Raw genomic sequence first — 16,179 nt, forward strand, 5'->3', positions numbered from 1 at the left:
CACGATTTGATAATGTGATCAAATGGGGCGATCCCGTATCTCAACCAAATTTCCGTCAACAAGACTTAACAAGATACTTATTTTTAACTTCCAAGGTAAAATATGCTGAGTGTGTTCATGATGTTTATGTTAGTCTTTTAGTCGACTTAAATTTTAATTTTCAATTATAGCCAAGTGTTCTCATCTTGAACTCAGAAAATCACCAAGCCACTATTTAAGACTCAGGGGCACATATTTAGTAGCGGCAATTTCTCTTCCTGTTGTTTTCCATTAAAAAGCTTAAGCGATTAAGATGTTAATAAAATTTTAAACATCAACTCACAACCGTGTTGAAAAGTCACGAGAAGATTTTTTTGTTTTGTTTCTTTGATTTTTGCTTAACGTAACACCTAACCTGGAAGGATTCACGTGGTATTCTGGCTTGAATGCTCTGCCATTGCATACAATTATCAAACATGAAACCTTTGTGACCCACAAAGACAGCCCACACAGTACTGCGTATGTATCACCAGTTTAAAAGAGAAAGCGTGTCAATTTTGGCGCAGTAAGTCTAGGTCCTACCCGATGGGACAAACAACTGGAAATTTAAGACCAGTCATTTACGTATCAAAGATGGGTAACTACTTACAAAGAAGTAGTTTAGCAGATGTACTGATTCATTATTACAATCAGTCACGAGTTCTCTAAGCATGAAGCCACAATCCGCTCTCTCTTAGTTCTACTGTATTTTAAAATTCACGATGACACTACTCGTGCTTTCACGGTAGCATCCAGAGAACAACTAAGGTAGAAAGAGGGGGGAAGTCTCTTACCAAAGCAGGAACGACACTCTTGACGGGAAACCCTCCCAGCGTCTCTTCATTTCCCATGACCAATAACTGACACATTTCGATAACCGCCTGGAGTTGCTGGCTTTCATCACTCGCCTGCAGTCCTTGCAGAAGCTGCTGGGCCTTAGAGCCTTCACAGGAAAGAAAATCGTCATTTTCAAACATGCAAGGAAATGGTTCCTAGGTGTAAGGTGGGACTCTACGTGGTGGCTGGCTGCTTGTCTTCTTTGGATCCCCATGAAAGGCTGGATCTATTCCAGCGCTAACACAGGGTGCTGATACTTCAAGGCAGAATTAAATGAGTTGGATTTAGTCTACCTTAAAGTGATCTCACGGTATTTACAGATTTTTGTCTTTTAATTTTCCTTTTAAAATCAGACAAGCTGACTGGCTCTTACTAGCTGAAAAAAAATGGTATCTGTGAGATGAATATAAATTGTTACCTTTAACATGTATTTTTTTATAAAACCTGTTAAGTTTATTTATTTATTTTTAGAGGGAGAGTGAGCGAGCGAGCAGGGGAGGGGCAGAGAGAAGGAGAGAGAGAGATCCCAAGCCGACTCCGTGCTGTCAGCGCAGCAAGGCCCGACGTGGGCCTTGATCCCACAAACCCCAAGATCATGACCTGAGCCGGAATCAAGAGCCAGACGCTTAACCGAGGGAGCCACCCAGGCGCCCGTGCGATGTCCTGTCTTAAAAGGAAATGCCGCATACCTCTAAAGACCTGGTCAGCATAAATGGAATCCAGGTTAACAGAGGGCAAGAAAATAAAGACAAATGGAGCAATGCATCTAAGGAAAGAGATTGCAGAGAATGAAGTAGTTCTAAAAACAGGAAAAGACTGGGTTTTTCACCTCCTCTCATTCCCAGTGCAGATGCTGCCATCAGAGTGCGAGAGAGTACTTTCACTTTTAAGGCTCAAATCCATTGCCCAAACAACTGAAAAACACTAAGATTCAGCCACCACAGAGAAAGACTTGTCAGTGAACTGGATAACATACTCAAACATAAAGTGTGTTTCAAATTTTCACGAACATCTTCCTACTTGTGAGCATGGTTAACTCGATTAATGCTAACTAAATTATAACTGATGCTACTTCAGGCCCCTTCTCTTCCTATACCTTTTCAAGTTGTTTGTGTATGGGATTTTTCCACTCCTGTATTATTAATGAAATGGCTTAGAAATGGCACACATTTGGAAACTTCCAATGAATGTGGAATTGACATGAAAACCAAAGTTTCTTTAAAATTGAATTAAGTTACAGTGATCTTCCTGGATGGCACAGCCTTTCAAAGGGACACATGGTGATCCTTGAAAGATTTATTTTTCTCTATCGTGTAAGACTGTGGCTAGTGAACTGGACAACTATTACCGCCTACATAACTTTAACATAACTAAGAGTCAATCCAACAACAGACCGCAAGAAAGTCAAATTCATATGGCTTGCCATCTTTAAACTTTTCCAAATAACGTCAGTTCCAGTTAGAGCAGGCGAATCATTTCTGAGTTGAAATGTGAAAGGCCAAACAAATGAATGGAAAGTAAACTAATGAAAACAAAAGAATCCTCAGTGGCTTCTAGATTTGCTTTTCAAGGATGAAACAGCTCATAAAAGTATACACTAACAGCACAACTACCTAAAATAGGAAAAACTGACACATGCCACTGGATGCCTTATCAACACAGAGGTCTTATCAACACTGGATGTCTAGGACACAGATGACGTCAGCATGATCAAAATCATCATCAATAACCACTGAACCTTTAGGATGTTCCTAAAAAGACCCTAAACCAAACCAAAATGACAATAAAAAGCCAAAACTATCGTTTATGCTCTGATCAATTTTGGTTTTAGAACCTCTTTGTACTCTTAAAAATTGCTGAAGAGCCCCAAAGCACTCTTGTCTATGTGGTTTATATCTGCTGATATTTATAAATATGTTTGGAATTAAAAGAGAAAATTTTTAACTATTTGTTAAATCGTTACATATTAATATAAACAAAATTTGTGTGAAAACCACCATACTTTCTAAAACAAAAAAATTCAGAGATGACTACGTTTTCTGTTGCAAATCATTTAAAGGTCAAGATTACAAAAAGAACAAAACAAAAAACTAGCAACAACAACAAAACCAGCGGTATGACCACCTCTGCATCTACTCTCAATCTGTGGCAACACGGTTTGAGATGAAGAATGTGGAGAACATGGGCCCCAGTTTGCACAACGACTATTAAAAAGACATGTACTTACTGGTAAAGACAATACAGTTAATAACTTTGCTTAGCAAGGGCATCCTCATGTAAAAAAAATGGAGTCCTTTTACTAGGAGCCTATGGTATTGAAAACTACAGTGACTGTTAGTGCAGTTTGGAGCCACTGCTTTGATTCTTTCAATCAAGCACCGACACTTTTACCTACCACGGCTTTTGCACCATCAACATCAACAAAATTCAAACGTGAAACAAAGTAGAAGAGGCAAAACCTCAGCAATTGTTACTAGAGTTCTGGCCTATGGATTCGGCGTTAGGGTTTCAGGAACAGCCAGCAATCCACAGACGCACACTTGAAGAACCACCATCACAGATCAGGGTTGGTAGGCAAACATTTTTTATAAAGAGCCAGATATTAATATTTTCGGCTTTGCAAGCCATTGGGGTCTCTGCTGCAACTATTCAACCCGAGCACAAAGGCAAAAACAGACAATACAGAAACAGATAAGCATGGCTGTCTGTATTCCAATAAAACTTTACGTACACTAGAATTTGATTTTCATTGAATTTTCACGTGTCAGAAAATATTACTTTTGAAAGTTTCTCAGCCATTTAAAAATATAAACATCATTTTTATTAGTTCACAGACTCTATAAAACCAAGCAGGAGGCTGAATTTGGCCACTGGGCAGCAGTTTGCCAACTGCTGATATGGATGGAGAGAACCCACAGTACTGCTGGGAGTCACAGGAAGCTGATGTTCCCAACTGCATTGGTCCCACCGGACATGTCCTCAGTTCTAGAGCTGTGGAGAGGGCTAGGGATGAATCAGAAGTTTTGGTAAGACAGAACAAAACCTCGTGCGTTCTCATGGTGCTCCAGAAGACAAAAGTCCCTACAGAGGGAGGAGGCCTGCCTCAAATATGTACAGTCAGTAGGCCCTACCCCCCAAGACATCTACAATATTTTCAAATTGCATAATGAATGAAGTCTCAGTCGACAGAGACCTGCAAGGTTCTCAATCAACACCGTGGGAGGGTCACAACATACAAACAGGGATGAGTCAGAGGTGTAACGAGTCATACAAAAACTGCAATTCTAGTCAAAACAAGCTAATGCCCTGAAGGGAACAAACCGATTAGCATCTGACCCTTAATATTTAAATACAGAAAAGGGGAAACCTTTACAGTAGAAAACCTCACTTGGGGTCTCTCCAGTTCTTCTATACAAAATGTCTAGCACATAAATAACTACTAGACACATGAAGAGGCAGGAAGATGTGACAGATAATCAAGAGAGAAAAAAATGGAAACAGACCAACATCATTAGAATTTGAAAAGTTTTGTTTTTTTTTTAACTTTTTTAATGTTTTAAATTCATTTCTGAGAAAGAGAGACAGAGTATGAGCGGGAAAGAACAGAGAAAGGGAGACACAGAATCTGAAGCAGGCTCCACGCTCTGAGCTGTCGGCACAGAGTATGACATGAGGCTTGAACTCACGAACCATGAGATCATGACCTGAGCTGATGTTGGACGCTTAACTGATGAGCCACCCAGGTGCCCCTAATTTGAAAAGTATTTTATGACACACATAACCAAAACTGCAAATATAACCAAAGATAGACAACATGAATAAGAATGTAAAGCATTTAATAGAAAACCAGAATCTACAAAACAAAATCAAGTTACCTGTCCAGAAGTGGAAAATATCTGAAATTAAAAACTCATTGGTGGGTTTACCAAAAGATTAAAGATTTCAGCAGAAAAAAGAATTAGTGGAATCTGAAAACTGATCAATAGAAAGTTTTCAAACTGGACAAAAGGGAAAAAAAATAATAAACTAAAATAGAGCCAGAGAAACATGCTGGATGAAGCCCAAAGTCTGAACATGTATGATCTTGATACTCCCAGAAGGAAAGAAAGAGGAATATATATGAAGAGATCATGAGATAAGAGAAGCAGTTATTTCATGAGATAACGGCCAAGAATTTTCCAAACTGATGAAAGGTATCAAACTCACAGACTCAAATGCTCAGTCAAACCTAAGCAAATTAAAAATAAGTCACTAGGCTGAATACAAACTATTAAAAATTAATACTAATTTGAAAAAAACAAATCTTAAAAGCCAGAAGAAAAAAGACATTGCCTCGAAAGGGCACCAGTAAGACTTTTAAATAGCAACTATGGAAACCAGAAGACATTACAAAGTGCTAAATGAGAATTTTATAGCTGGGGAAAATATATTTTCAAAATTAAGGCAAATCAAGGATTTCTCAAAAGCAGAGAAAAATCATTACTAGCAGTCATTCACCACATCAAAAAAAGTTCTTCAGGCTGAAGGGAAACGATTCTGATTAGAAGAGAGGAACTGTAGGAGGGAATTAAGAGCACTGAAAATGTATGTGGACAAAGGAATATGGATGATCTACAACAAAAATTAGGTCTTACTGTGTTTACTAACACATGTATAAGCATAACAAATTAAAACAATAGCACAGAGGATGGCAGGAGGTAAAAAGAGCAAAGGTGTTGTACTCCTTACATTGTCTGGGATGTGGTAAAGTATTAATATAAGGTTGGCTATAATAAACCAAGGACATGCATTAACATCTCTACAGTAACCACTAACCGAGGTCTACAAGGATATATAACTAAAAGGTTAGAAGAAGAAAAAAAAATGACACCATGTTATTTGTTCAAGAAATACAAAAAGGTACAACTTCAAAAAAGGCTGATTTACAATAATCTATCCTAAAGATGACGCAGGAAAAAATACAAAAGCTGTGTTTTACTACTGCAATACAAGGAAGACTGGAAATGACCTGAATGTCCAACAGAGGACATGCTAAATAAACTTCAGCCCCACGGTGGAGCACTAGGCAGCAGCTATAGAAAGTGAACCCCAAAATATTGTTAAGAGCAACATAAAGCGTATAAAGTTTACTACTCTTAGCTTAAAAAGGCAGCGCGTGTGTGGAATAGATAATATGAATTTGCTTTTGTTTTCTAAAGTAAATAACAGAAGGACAAGCCATAAAATTAACAAAGGTTATTTGTGTGGGAGGAGGAAGCAAGGCAAAGGGAATTGCAAAAGAAGATAAGACGTCTCTAAACATACCTTATTTATTAATAATTTGACTTTTTAAAGCATGTGAACATCCCATAAGTATAAAATTGAAGTTAAAACTTAAAAGCAATCTCTAAGAGTTAAAAGCAACACAAAGCAAATGAACCAAACCAATGTGGCAGCCTGAATATAGAAGCAATCATTTCAAATTACTTTGAAATACAAAAATCTGACCACAAAGTGAGTCCCAACAAACACCATAAGAGAAACCGTTCAAAAATTAAAACATTCTCATTCATATTGCTTTTGGTGTTACGCTGAAGTTTGTACTGTAGGAGAAAGTAAACAGAGGACTATGATATTATCACTGGGAACTGGAATTTGTGGCATGGGAGATACACGACAAAGGTAAATAAAAATCTTGCAGCCCTAAAATTTGAATTGGCATTAAAAGTAGAACTCCTTATTTTTATTTTAGAAGATAAAACACAATTATTTTCTAGGTTTGTTCATTACAAGCATCCAATAACAAAGATCACCCAGGTATAAACGAATATACCTAGACTCTAGGCAATGGGCTCTAAACACTATTTCATGTAAAAGAAACCAGGGTGTTCTGAAAAAATCCCTAATTTCAGATATTTGGGGTGGGGGCAGTGCCTGACATATCAGAGAGGAAGGAAATTAACAAAAACTACTGGGATCAAATCAAAAAGATTCAGAAGCCAACCTAAAAAAGACGCCATTGCCCAATATGACAATTTAATCAGTAAAAATCACAGAAATGTCTAAAAACATGTCTGCACTTGACAGTGATATTTAAAACCACAATGGCACTTTGTGGAGGAAGCAAAAACCAACTACTTTCCAAACTGGTAAATAAAGGCGAGAAAACCATTTTTCCTGTTACTCTCCTGTGTAGCAGAATAGAAGGGAGATACTCTTAATAGATTTCTACTTAAAAATCACCTCTTTTACTTCTAATAAATGAAGTCTGGTCATCAGATGTGAGGTACCATCATTTTATACTCCCTGTCATCTAGACACTGAGTTTTGATGGCAGAAGAGACAATCAGACTTTAAGGTACCTCCTCGTATTAGAACCCACTACCACTTCAGCAGTCTTTCCCCACCAAGGGACTAAAGAAAGAATCAAACTTGAATCTGAAAAATCCTCTGGATCCAACTGCCAGTTGATAGAGAAACACACTGATGATATTCAACAGATGGAAACTTGACACCCATCAGATAGTAATTATTAAAGGAATCACTAGTTTAATTTTTGGGGTATGATAACGATAATCTGGGGGTGTGTATGTGTGTTTTAAGGGGCATTACCTTGAGCTACATGATAAAATGTTTATAGGTAATATAATGTCTGGGATTCATTTCAAACAATGTGGGAGAAGGGATGTGGGGAAGGGTAAAGACAAACACTGGCCGTGGAGTAGGCAGTGCTGAAGCTGGGTCACAGGCCTGGGGGGACAACACTTCTTTCTACTCTGGTTCTAATCTATGGCCCACATTAATTTCATATGCAATGGTCAACCCTTAATATGGGTTTGAGATACTTTACTGTTAATACTCTCAGGCAGACCTGCAACATGTTTTCTTCCTAGCCTTCTCTAAGAAATAAATGAAGTGGCAAAATAAATGAATCAAATTTCTCTCAAGAGAAAAAAGAAGACGAAGAAGAAGAACTTAAACACATTAACTGATGGCAATGTACAGATCACATTTTGGTCTTGATTCAAACAAAAATGTTAACTGGATTTCTGAGAGGCCTAGAGCATTTGCACTCTAAACAGGCATTTAATAAAAGTAGGGATTCCTCTTCACAGGACCACAACACTGTCTAAAAACTTTTGTCCTTATAGTTACAAATTCAATGACATGCAAATGAAATGGTGCCTAGGACTGCCTGAAAAAGGATTTGAGAGAAAGGTTGAGGATGTAACTGAAACAACAGTTGCTGTGGGCTGGTGATTGTTGACGGGTTCACGGTTCATGGAGGTTAGTCTACTACTATACCCTCAACTTTGGGGTATATTCGATCATTTCTGTAATAAATATGTCCTTCCCCTTTCCTAAGGCCTTCAGTGGTTCCTAAGTACACGTACTGGGTTAAACCCCACACTGGCCCAAGGCCTGCCAAGCCCTACCTGACCTATCAAGTATCTACCCCTCAGAGATTTCATCTTTTACAGCTTAACTCGTTCCGCAGGCCCCTCCTGCTATGTCTCCAACATGCCAAGCTAATTCCCACCTCTGGTGGCGAACTTCATCTCCCCTCAGACCCTTGTGGGGCTGGCTTCCTCACTTAAGGATCCACAAACTCACCCTGCCTCGGAGAAGGTTTCTCTAACCAGCCTACTGATATCCTCTCACCAGCCGACTTACATCCTTGTTTTGTTCTGTTTTCCTTCACTGCACTGATGCTATCTGAAATTTTTCTATAGGACAGCTGTCTTCCTCACTGTCAGGGTCACCCTCTAGCATGGAAGCTCCATATGGGAAAAACTCTGTATATTATCCTGTTTATGATTCAGGACAATCCCAGTACCTAATAAATGACACTAAATCAAAATCCTCACTCAGAAGTTCGTGAGAACTTTGCAAAAGGGCACATTATCTGAGAGCTGAGTGTCAGGGCAGCAAAAGCAAAACCACACCAAACCAAAATACCAGCTGCTTCTTAAATTTCCTGTCAAGTGCTAAGGCCAGAAACTTGAAAAGGACTTAAGTATAAATACACACATGTGAGCATATGTCCGCACAGTGCATCATGTTTAAAAAACAAAACAAAAAACACCTTAGAATACTTGATGGAAAATTCTATGAGCACATATTAGTAAGGTCAGAGTTAATAGGTTTCAGTTAACACTTCAGAAATTTTAAAGTTAATCAAGACAAGTCTAAAAATAGCCTGCTGATTCTATGGAAAACATTATCAATGGAGTTATTAAAAAATGCTTAAATGCAAATTTTGTTTAAGAAAGCTAAAGATAGTATGCTATACCAAAAGAATTTAACTGGATTTGTAATTATGCAAAAGTTATTCTTGTTACAAACTGCCACTTCAAGAGTCACTGTTTTGTCTACCATATATGACAAGATCTCTGGATTATAATATGTTAATTTGATTAAATGAGTCGAGCGACTCGTAATTCTGCTGAGAAATCTTTTCTCTAAGGCTCAGCTCTACGACTGACTGTCTCATGGATTAAATTTTATTATGCCACAAAAAAATTCAAGATTCAAACGTATGCAAATCATGCAATCAGATGCTATAATATAATCAATGCAATCATTTGAGATTCTTTACTATCCTAGAGTTAAACAAAGATCCAATCTTGCCATAAACTCTGGATGGTTTTCTAACGATTCCAATTCAGTAATCAAAAATAAAAGTACAAGTGGCGCCTGGGTGGCTCAGTCAGTTAAGCGTCCAACATCAGCTCAGGTCACGATCTCACGGTTTGTGGGTTCAAGCCCCACGTCGGGCTCTGTGCTGACAGCTCAGAGCCTGGAGCCTGCTTCTGATTCTGTATCCCCCTCTCTCTGCCCCTCCCCGCTCACACTTGTGTGTGCGTGTCTCTCTCTGACAAAAAAATAAAAGTACAGAAGAACTTCGAGTTGATGTATTTAAAGGCAAGAATGCGCACAAACCCTATTTTTAAAAACAGGTTAATATTCGTGAAAAGCTCCTTACATGAAAGCCTCTTTACATCAATACAGAAACAGTAAAAACAGCACTCAACTATTTATTGAAGGTTTTGGAGGGGGAGGGCAAATTCAAAAGTATTCACTTACTAGCTCCGCTTCCAATTGTTCTATGGAAAAGCTGTGACATCCGAGGACCAAGAGGGCCAAACAGATGAGGGGGAAGACCCCTGGCCTCTAACAAAGCTAAAGAAAAAAGAAAGGCGGGAGGAATAATTGAATTATGAACGCAGTTGATCTTACCTAAAAATTTCAAGCAACGGATTCATCTCTCATAACTGATTTAGACAATGTTACTTCCCATTTCTAACTTTAAGAGAAACTACCTTCAACTTTCAAGATCATTCTTAAATATTAATATATAAGTTACAACACCCACGTGCCGCTCCACGGCATCTTAAGGTTTTATGGAGGTACTAAATATTAGTGCCAGAGGGGACTGTCTCAAATGATCCAAGAAAAACCCAGAGTACATATTTATTTTGACGAAATTATAGGCTAAGTACCCTTGTGTTGTTTTCCCTGTAATATTATCTACCAATCAAACACTGGTCATGAGATCCTCTAAAAACATGAAAAATTATTTTTATAATGTCTGTAAAGAGAAAAAATGGGCTCACAAGACCTCTAGTCAAAAAGAGACTGGTGTAAAAGTTACTTTAGGAACTTAAAAGCGATCTCAAAGTGATTTATAAATAATGTTTCTTATCAGCCTCACACTGGGGATCTAGCATATAAACCAACTATCTGAAGACAATAAAAATACATACCCATCCACCTGTAAAGAGTGTATACATAATATAAGGTTGCTTCTTCAAAAGCACAACATTAAAATACCTGGTGTTTACGTACACACTTCGCATTCATTTTTAAATGCTGACCAAGAACACAAAAGGACACAAAAAGCACCCCACTGGATGTATTATGTTATCAGGCACCATGCAGCAATATACTCAACTATCCCCTTTTCAAGATCTTTCTTAATTTATTACCAGCTACACAAGCAAACATAATAAAGAACAATTTAAAAACATAAAAAATAAACATATAAGATTTTGTTTAAACAATAAAACTAAAGAGTGAGACAGATCATCTTCCAAATCCAAATCATCACTAAATAAGCAGCTTTTTTTTTTGGGGGGGGGGGGGGGGGGGGCGGGGCGGGGGAAGTATAGGCATTGCTAGATTATGTTTAAATGAGCTTATCTGAATTAATTTCAACAAAGCACAGAAGTAACAGGCGGCATCTGGTAATGGCTTCTTGTTTCTTATAAGCTCATTAACCGTCTTTACCTTGTAATCGTCCCATCTCGGAATCATCGGATTCACTCTCCCCAGAGGTGGTCATGCCCACAGCCCCTGCAACAGAACTAGAAGCTTCAAAGGGAGGGAAAAAAGAAGGTGAGGGTTAGGAGAGGAATATTCACACTTATTATGCCTGGTTTATCTTAAAAAAAGAAAAAGAGTTTTACGGACTATAGTGAATCATGGCAATTAAATGTGTCTGCCCACTGCACACTCAACTGTTCTTCTAGATTTCATCCTGTAGCTTTTATGAACAAGATGGCTCAAGTATCTCAGTGTTCAAGAAGCATAAAACTACAACCTTTACATCTCATTCATACACGGCTTTGACAGATTCCTCACGCCTTGTCCTGAACTCGCCTACCAAAAGTCCACGAAGTTCATACTGCCAAAACCACTGTGGCATTTAACGGCTGGGCAATTAGTCACAAACAGAACAGAAAGCAAAACTGACATTTGGGGGGACATGTTCCGTGTAGATGAGTGTCTTCTTCGGTCTAACTTATTTCTGGACTGCAGCCTCGACACAATCCCTTCCATGTTTTAAGGATGTGCAGATTACACGCTTATTTCCAGGACCAAATACTGAAGATACACATTAACGAACAGCCCAGCACTGAAGTACAAAAGAGAGGACAGCTAGGATGTCACAACAAGTGCAGAAAAACAAGAGCTCAGACTTAGAAGGATTCTACTCCCCAAAAAGCTAACCTGAACAATGATTCGGTCTAAGCAGAGAGGTGGAGTCTGTTACGAACCTGCCCTGATGAAACACTACAGTCCTGTAAAACCAGCGGTTGTTCTGTTCCTCCTCTCCATGTCCGCTGAGTCTTTAAGCAGTTTTTCTACACAATTAACCCATGTTATGACCGCATTATCCACAATACCCTAAGCCCTGCACACTTGCCAGATGACGACAGGTCAGCCCAAAACAGTGTTGCTGACTGTTAAAAGAAGCACAGAGATGACATGTGAATTTACAGAGCTTTTCTGAAAAGATGCTAACATACCAGCCACCAACTGTGTATTTTCTTAGTAGTTTTCTTCACACCTCATTAAGTATCTTCTATGATTTCACTGGGATTTTTAGAAAATTCATCAAAAAATGGGTGATTTAAGAACAAGAGTTCGCAAACTGCGGCCCACGGGCCAAATTCGATCCAGCACATCATTCCGTCAATAAAATTTTATTGAAACACAGCCAAACTCATTCTTTAACAAGTTGCCTGTGTCTGCTTTCAGTCTACAACCACAGAGCTGGGTAGTTCCAACAGAGCTGATATAAAGCCTAAAATATCAACTGTCTGGCCCTTCACATGAAAGGTTAGCAACCCCATGGTTTATAGTTACAGGCGACCCAGAAATGCTAATATAAAAGCGTATCAGAGCTTGACAAAATGCATACTTTGGATGAAGAAAGAAGAGTGGCTACACTCTCTAATGCCACCTACACATGACATGTATAAAACGCTCACCATACGCAGGCTGTGTCTGTTTCCTCACAACCATACAAGCAGGTATCGTGAGCTTTTTCACACGTGAGCAAACTAAGGCCTTGTAACTTGGAGTGCACTTGCCCGAGGTCAGACAGCTAACGATGGAGCACAGATACGAGCACAAGTGGTCTGACTCTTCATAGGCTGTTCTCAAGTACTGCATTCTATTGCCCCCCTGAATATACTCTGCAGTGCTGATTTTTTTATTCCAGTACAGCTGCTTCTTCGTATTCAACAGAAATCTTGTTAACAAATACTATATTTTTTTGATTTTTTTAAAGGTTTCTTTATTTTTGAGAGAGAGAGAGAGAGAGACAGAGACAGAGTACAAGCAGAAGAGGAGCAGAGAGAAGGAGACAGAATCTGAAGCACGCTCCGGGCTCTGAGCTGTCAATACGGAGCCTGGTGTGGGGCTCGAACTCACAAACTGTGAGATCATGACCTGAGCCAAAATCGGGATGCTTAACTGACTGAGCCACCCAGGCGCCCCAACAAGTACTGTTAGTGAGGTCCCAATTATGACTTCATCTGTTACAGTGACTCTTATGCTTGCTTTTAAACTTTTCCAAGTATGTGGAGAGCAAACAAAAAGCTTTGACAAATGAGGTAGATTTTTTTTTTTAATTTTTTTTTTTAACGTTTATTTTTGAGACAGAGAGAGACAGAGCATGAACGGGGGAGGGTCAGAGAGAGAGGGAGACACAGAATCGGAAACAGGCTCCAGGCTCTGAGCGGTCAGCACAGAGCCCGACGCAGGGCTCGAACTCACGGACCGCGAGATCGTGACCTGAGCCAAAGTCGGACGCTTAACCGACTGAGCCACCCAGGCGCCCCATGAGGTAGATTTTTTTAATGTACATTCTGGTACCACACCTTTAAGGAAAAAAAAAACCCAAAAATTCACTTGGGAAGGTAATGCTGGTTTTTTTAGTTTCTGTATTAGAGGGTCACCATAAGAAGAGGCAAGGATATTCTGATTTTTCATGGAAGTGGAGGGCCTGTTTTAACAGAAATCAGTCACTGAACCCAAAGGAAAAAAGATCCTTCGCCAGCCCACTGAAGGCAAGTATCAAGCGTTAGAGTACTAAAGTGCCCTGTGAGAATCACAAAGCTAGATAACCAGTCTGTGAGTAGCGGGTCTGGAAAGTCATGCAGGTAAGGAAGTGTCATCAACCAACAGTCAATGACAAAGTTCTTTAGTCGAGGCGTCACACCTCCTTGGGCAACATGCACAAGATCTCTCCTGATACAGATATAAAAACAAGACCATCAAGCAGAGAAAATGTGATGCCAGACTGTAAGAGGTGTCCATCTTTTTCTGCTGATGTTTACACCAGTTACCTCCCCCATCTACTCTTATCTCTCCCATCTTCACAGCACCTCGAAAGACAGCTTCTAATACACAGCTGAATGAAAACAATGGAAAAAAATATTGTTTAAATTAGAACACAAGAAATTTATCCCAGAACCCCATGTTTTTACACTTTAACTGATAAAGCCTCTTATGCAGAAAGAAGTGATAAAATATTAGAAAGCTGACAGAGTTCAAGTTTACTGGACAGGAACCTCCAAGGGTTCACCAGATACCTAAGTACAAGAAGCAATGGGAAGATGTTTTTTTGGAGCGTAATGAAAACTTTTGAGGAGAACCAAAACAGTCACTGTCAGTAATGTAATTCTGCCTTATTATAGGCCCTGGTATCAGGTGATACGGAAGCAATCTAACTTTTAGTGATTCTAAACAAAATTAGGAAGATAAAAACTTAAAAAACTGGGTTGCTTTCTTTTTACAAAATGACCCTGTTTATTTCTTGTGAAATTAAGATTCACAATGCAAAATCAGGTGCCAGGACACGGGCTATTTTTCCTTGCCATCTGATTGCTTTGCAGGTGTAAGGAAGAATATTTCTCACTGTGGTGTCTCTAGTATCTGCAAGACTTCACCAGCACTATGAAAAGGTACACAGTTCTGATAAAGTCAAAAACGAGACCCCCCAACTCGTGGGCAAGCATGGAGAACACTTAACTTTCACCTCCAAGAGCTGGCATCTCTTCCACAAAGAGCCAAGAAGTTGTGCTCCATAGAACATTATGTTTCAAGGTGACCGAGCAGGCACACTGTTGTCAACAAATGTTCTTAAGAGTCAACAACACTGGCAAAGTCAGGGTGATATGAACAAGTTTGCCCAAGATGAAGCAACGTTTTCTTACTACACATGTAAAAAGAAGTAAGTTTATTTTACTGATTTCATTAAAAGAGATCAGGAAGACGGGATCTCTATAAATAAGTAACACTGGGGATAAAAAACCACACCAAAAACACTGAAGAGATTAAACCAATCTCCTTAAATGAGTAAAAACATTATTTCAAAATAAATGTTTCCAATAAACGGCGTCTCCTACCAACTGTCTAAGAGCTTCCTGATAACGGATGCTTCGCGAAAGATGCTCTACGTTACCACCATGGATTTACATTCCACGCTAACTTAGAGGGTTTTATTTTTCTTTGAATTCCAATTTTGCATACTGAGAAACTAAAGCACATTGCACTGAAGACTTAAAGCTAATAAGGAATCTGCCTCTTTCCGCAGCACTACTGTAGTGAGCTGGCAGAGAAAGTATTCCTGCAGGATCCATAAGGCATCCTGCTTCCAAAATAAAATTAACTAGTGCTGCTCAAACACCAGTCAACGTGCCACATGCATCTTTTACAGAAACTTGGAAAAGACCTAGATCACACTGTGATTGCAAGTAAGAACGACAATGAACGCAAGCCTTCGGGGGGCAGTCGTACCCACCTAATCCCTTGAAGGTTTTATCCTCTTAGGTATACATGCCAGGGATCAAAGTTTTACACACCACCTCCTCACTCTGGCCTCCAATTATATCCGTATGGATTAAACAAACTCTCGTGACTATGGGGGAAGCAGAATGATACAGCCTTTATAAATGCGCCCTTATTTTTGAAAACCTGGATTTGGGAGCCCCACACCTCCAGGCAAGCTTAACTATCACGTGTCTCAGTTTTTCCTCGTTTCCAAAATTAGGGTAACAGCACTCACACCTCGGCATACTGTTTTGAATATTAAAAGAGAATATACATGGAGCTCTCAATGCCCTGTCTGCAGCAGCCTACAACTTTATAAACGCTGGCTACGGTAATTCCTGTAACGAGTCCACTTTAACACCACGCTCAGCAGCGCCATTTGTGTTGTCCGCACGGGAACTGCCCCGCTTCCATATGCAGATGCGAAATAAACATCAAGACATTGGGAAGCACAGCCCGTGTGGCATGAAGAGTTGCAACGAGTTGTACTACAATGGACTGGACTTTCCCTCAAATTTAAACTTTCAGAAAAACTAGTCCCCTCCTACCAGAAGTGCTTCAAGTTCACGGTTCCGTTTATCATACAAAAGCAAGAAAGACAGTGGCCAAAATGTTAAGGTGGACAGAGAGCGGAGACAAAAAGCACAAACCATGAATAGCTGCGGGCAAACCCGAAGCTTCCTGGCAAACTAGGACACAGGCTCCACCACAGGGATGAGA

At 39.5% G+C, this 16,179-nt stretch overlaps 1 protein-coding gene across 20 annotated transcripts in view; it reads right to left on the minus strand.

Moving 5' to 3' along the window:
- TRIP12 (thyroid hormone receptor interactor 12) overlaps positions 1-16,179 on the minus strand; it is a 139,218-nt gene that overhangs the window by 47,395 nt on the left and 75,644 nt on the right. For 18 of the 20 annotated variants that reach the window (XM_042950405.1, XM_042950403.1, XM_042950417.1 and 15 more), the window contains 3 exons: positions 11,125-11,208; positions 9,922-10,017; positions 813-961 (listed from right to left, as the gene is read on the minus strand). In XM_042950405.1, coding sequence (XP_042806339.1) covers positions 813-961; positions 9,922-10,017; positions 11,125-11,208 — 329 coding nt within the window. The remainder of the gene's footprint in view (positions 1-812; positions 962-9,921; positions 10,018-11,124; positions 11,209-16,179) is intronic. The other 2 variants (XM_042950418.1, XM_042950409.1) reach the window with 1 other exon arrangement.

The sequence above is a fragment of the Panthera leo genome, chromosome C1 (assembly GCF_018350215.1).
Source record: "Panthera leo isolate Ple1 chromosome C1, P.leo_Ple1_pat1.1, whole genome shotgun sequence".
NCBI lineage: Eukaryota > Metazoa > Chordata > Mammalia > Carnivora > Felidae > Panthera > Panthera leo.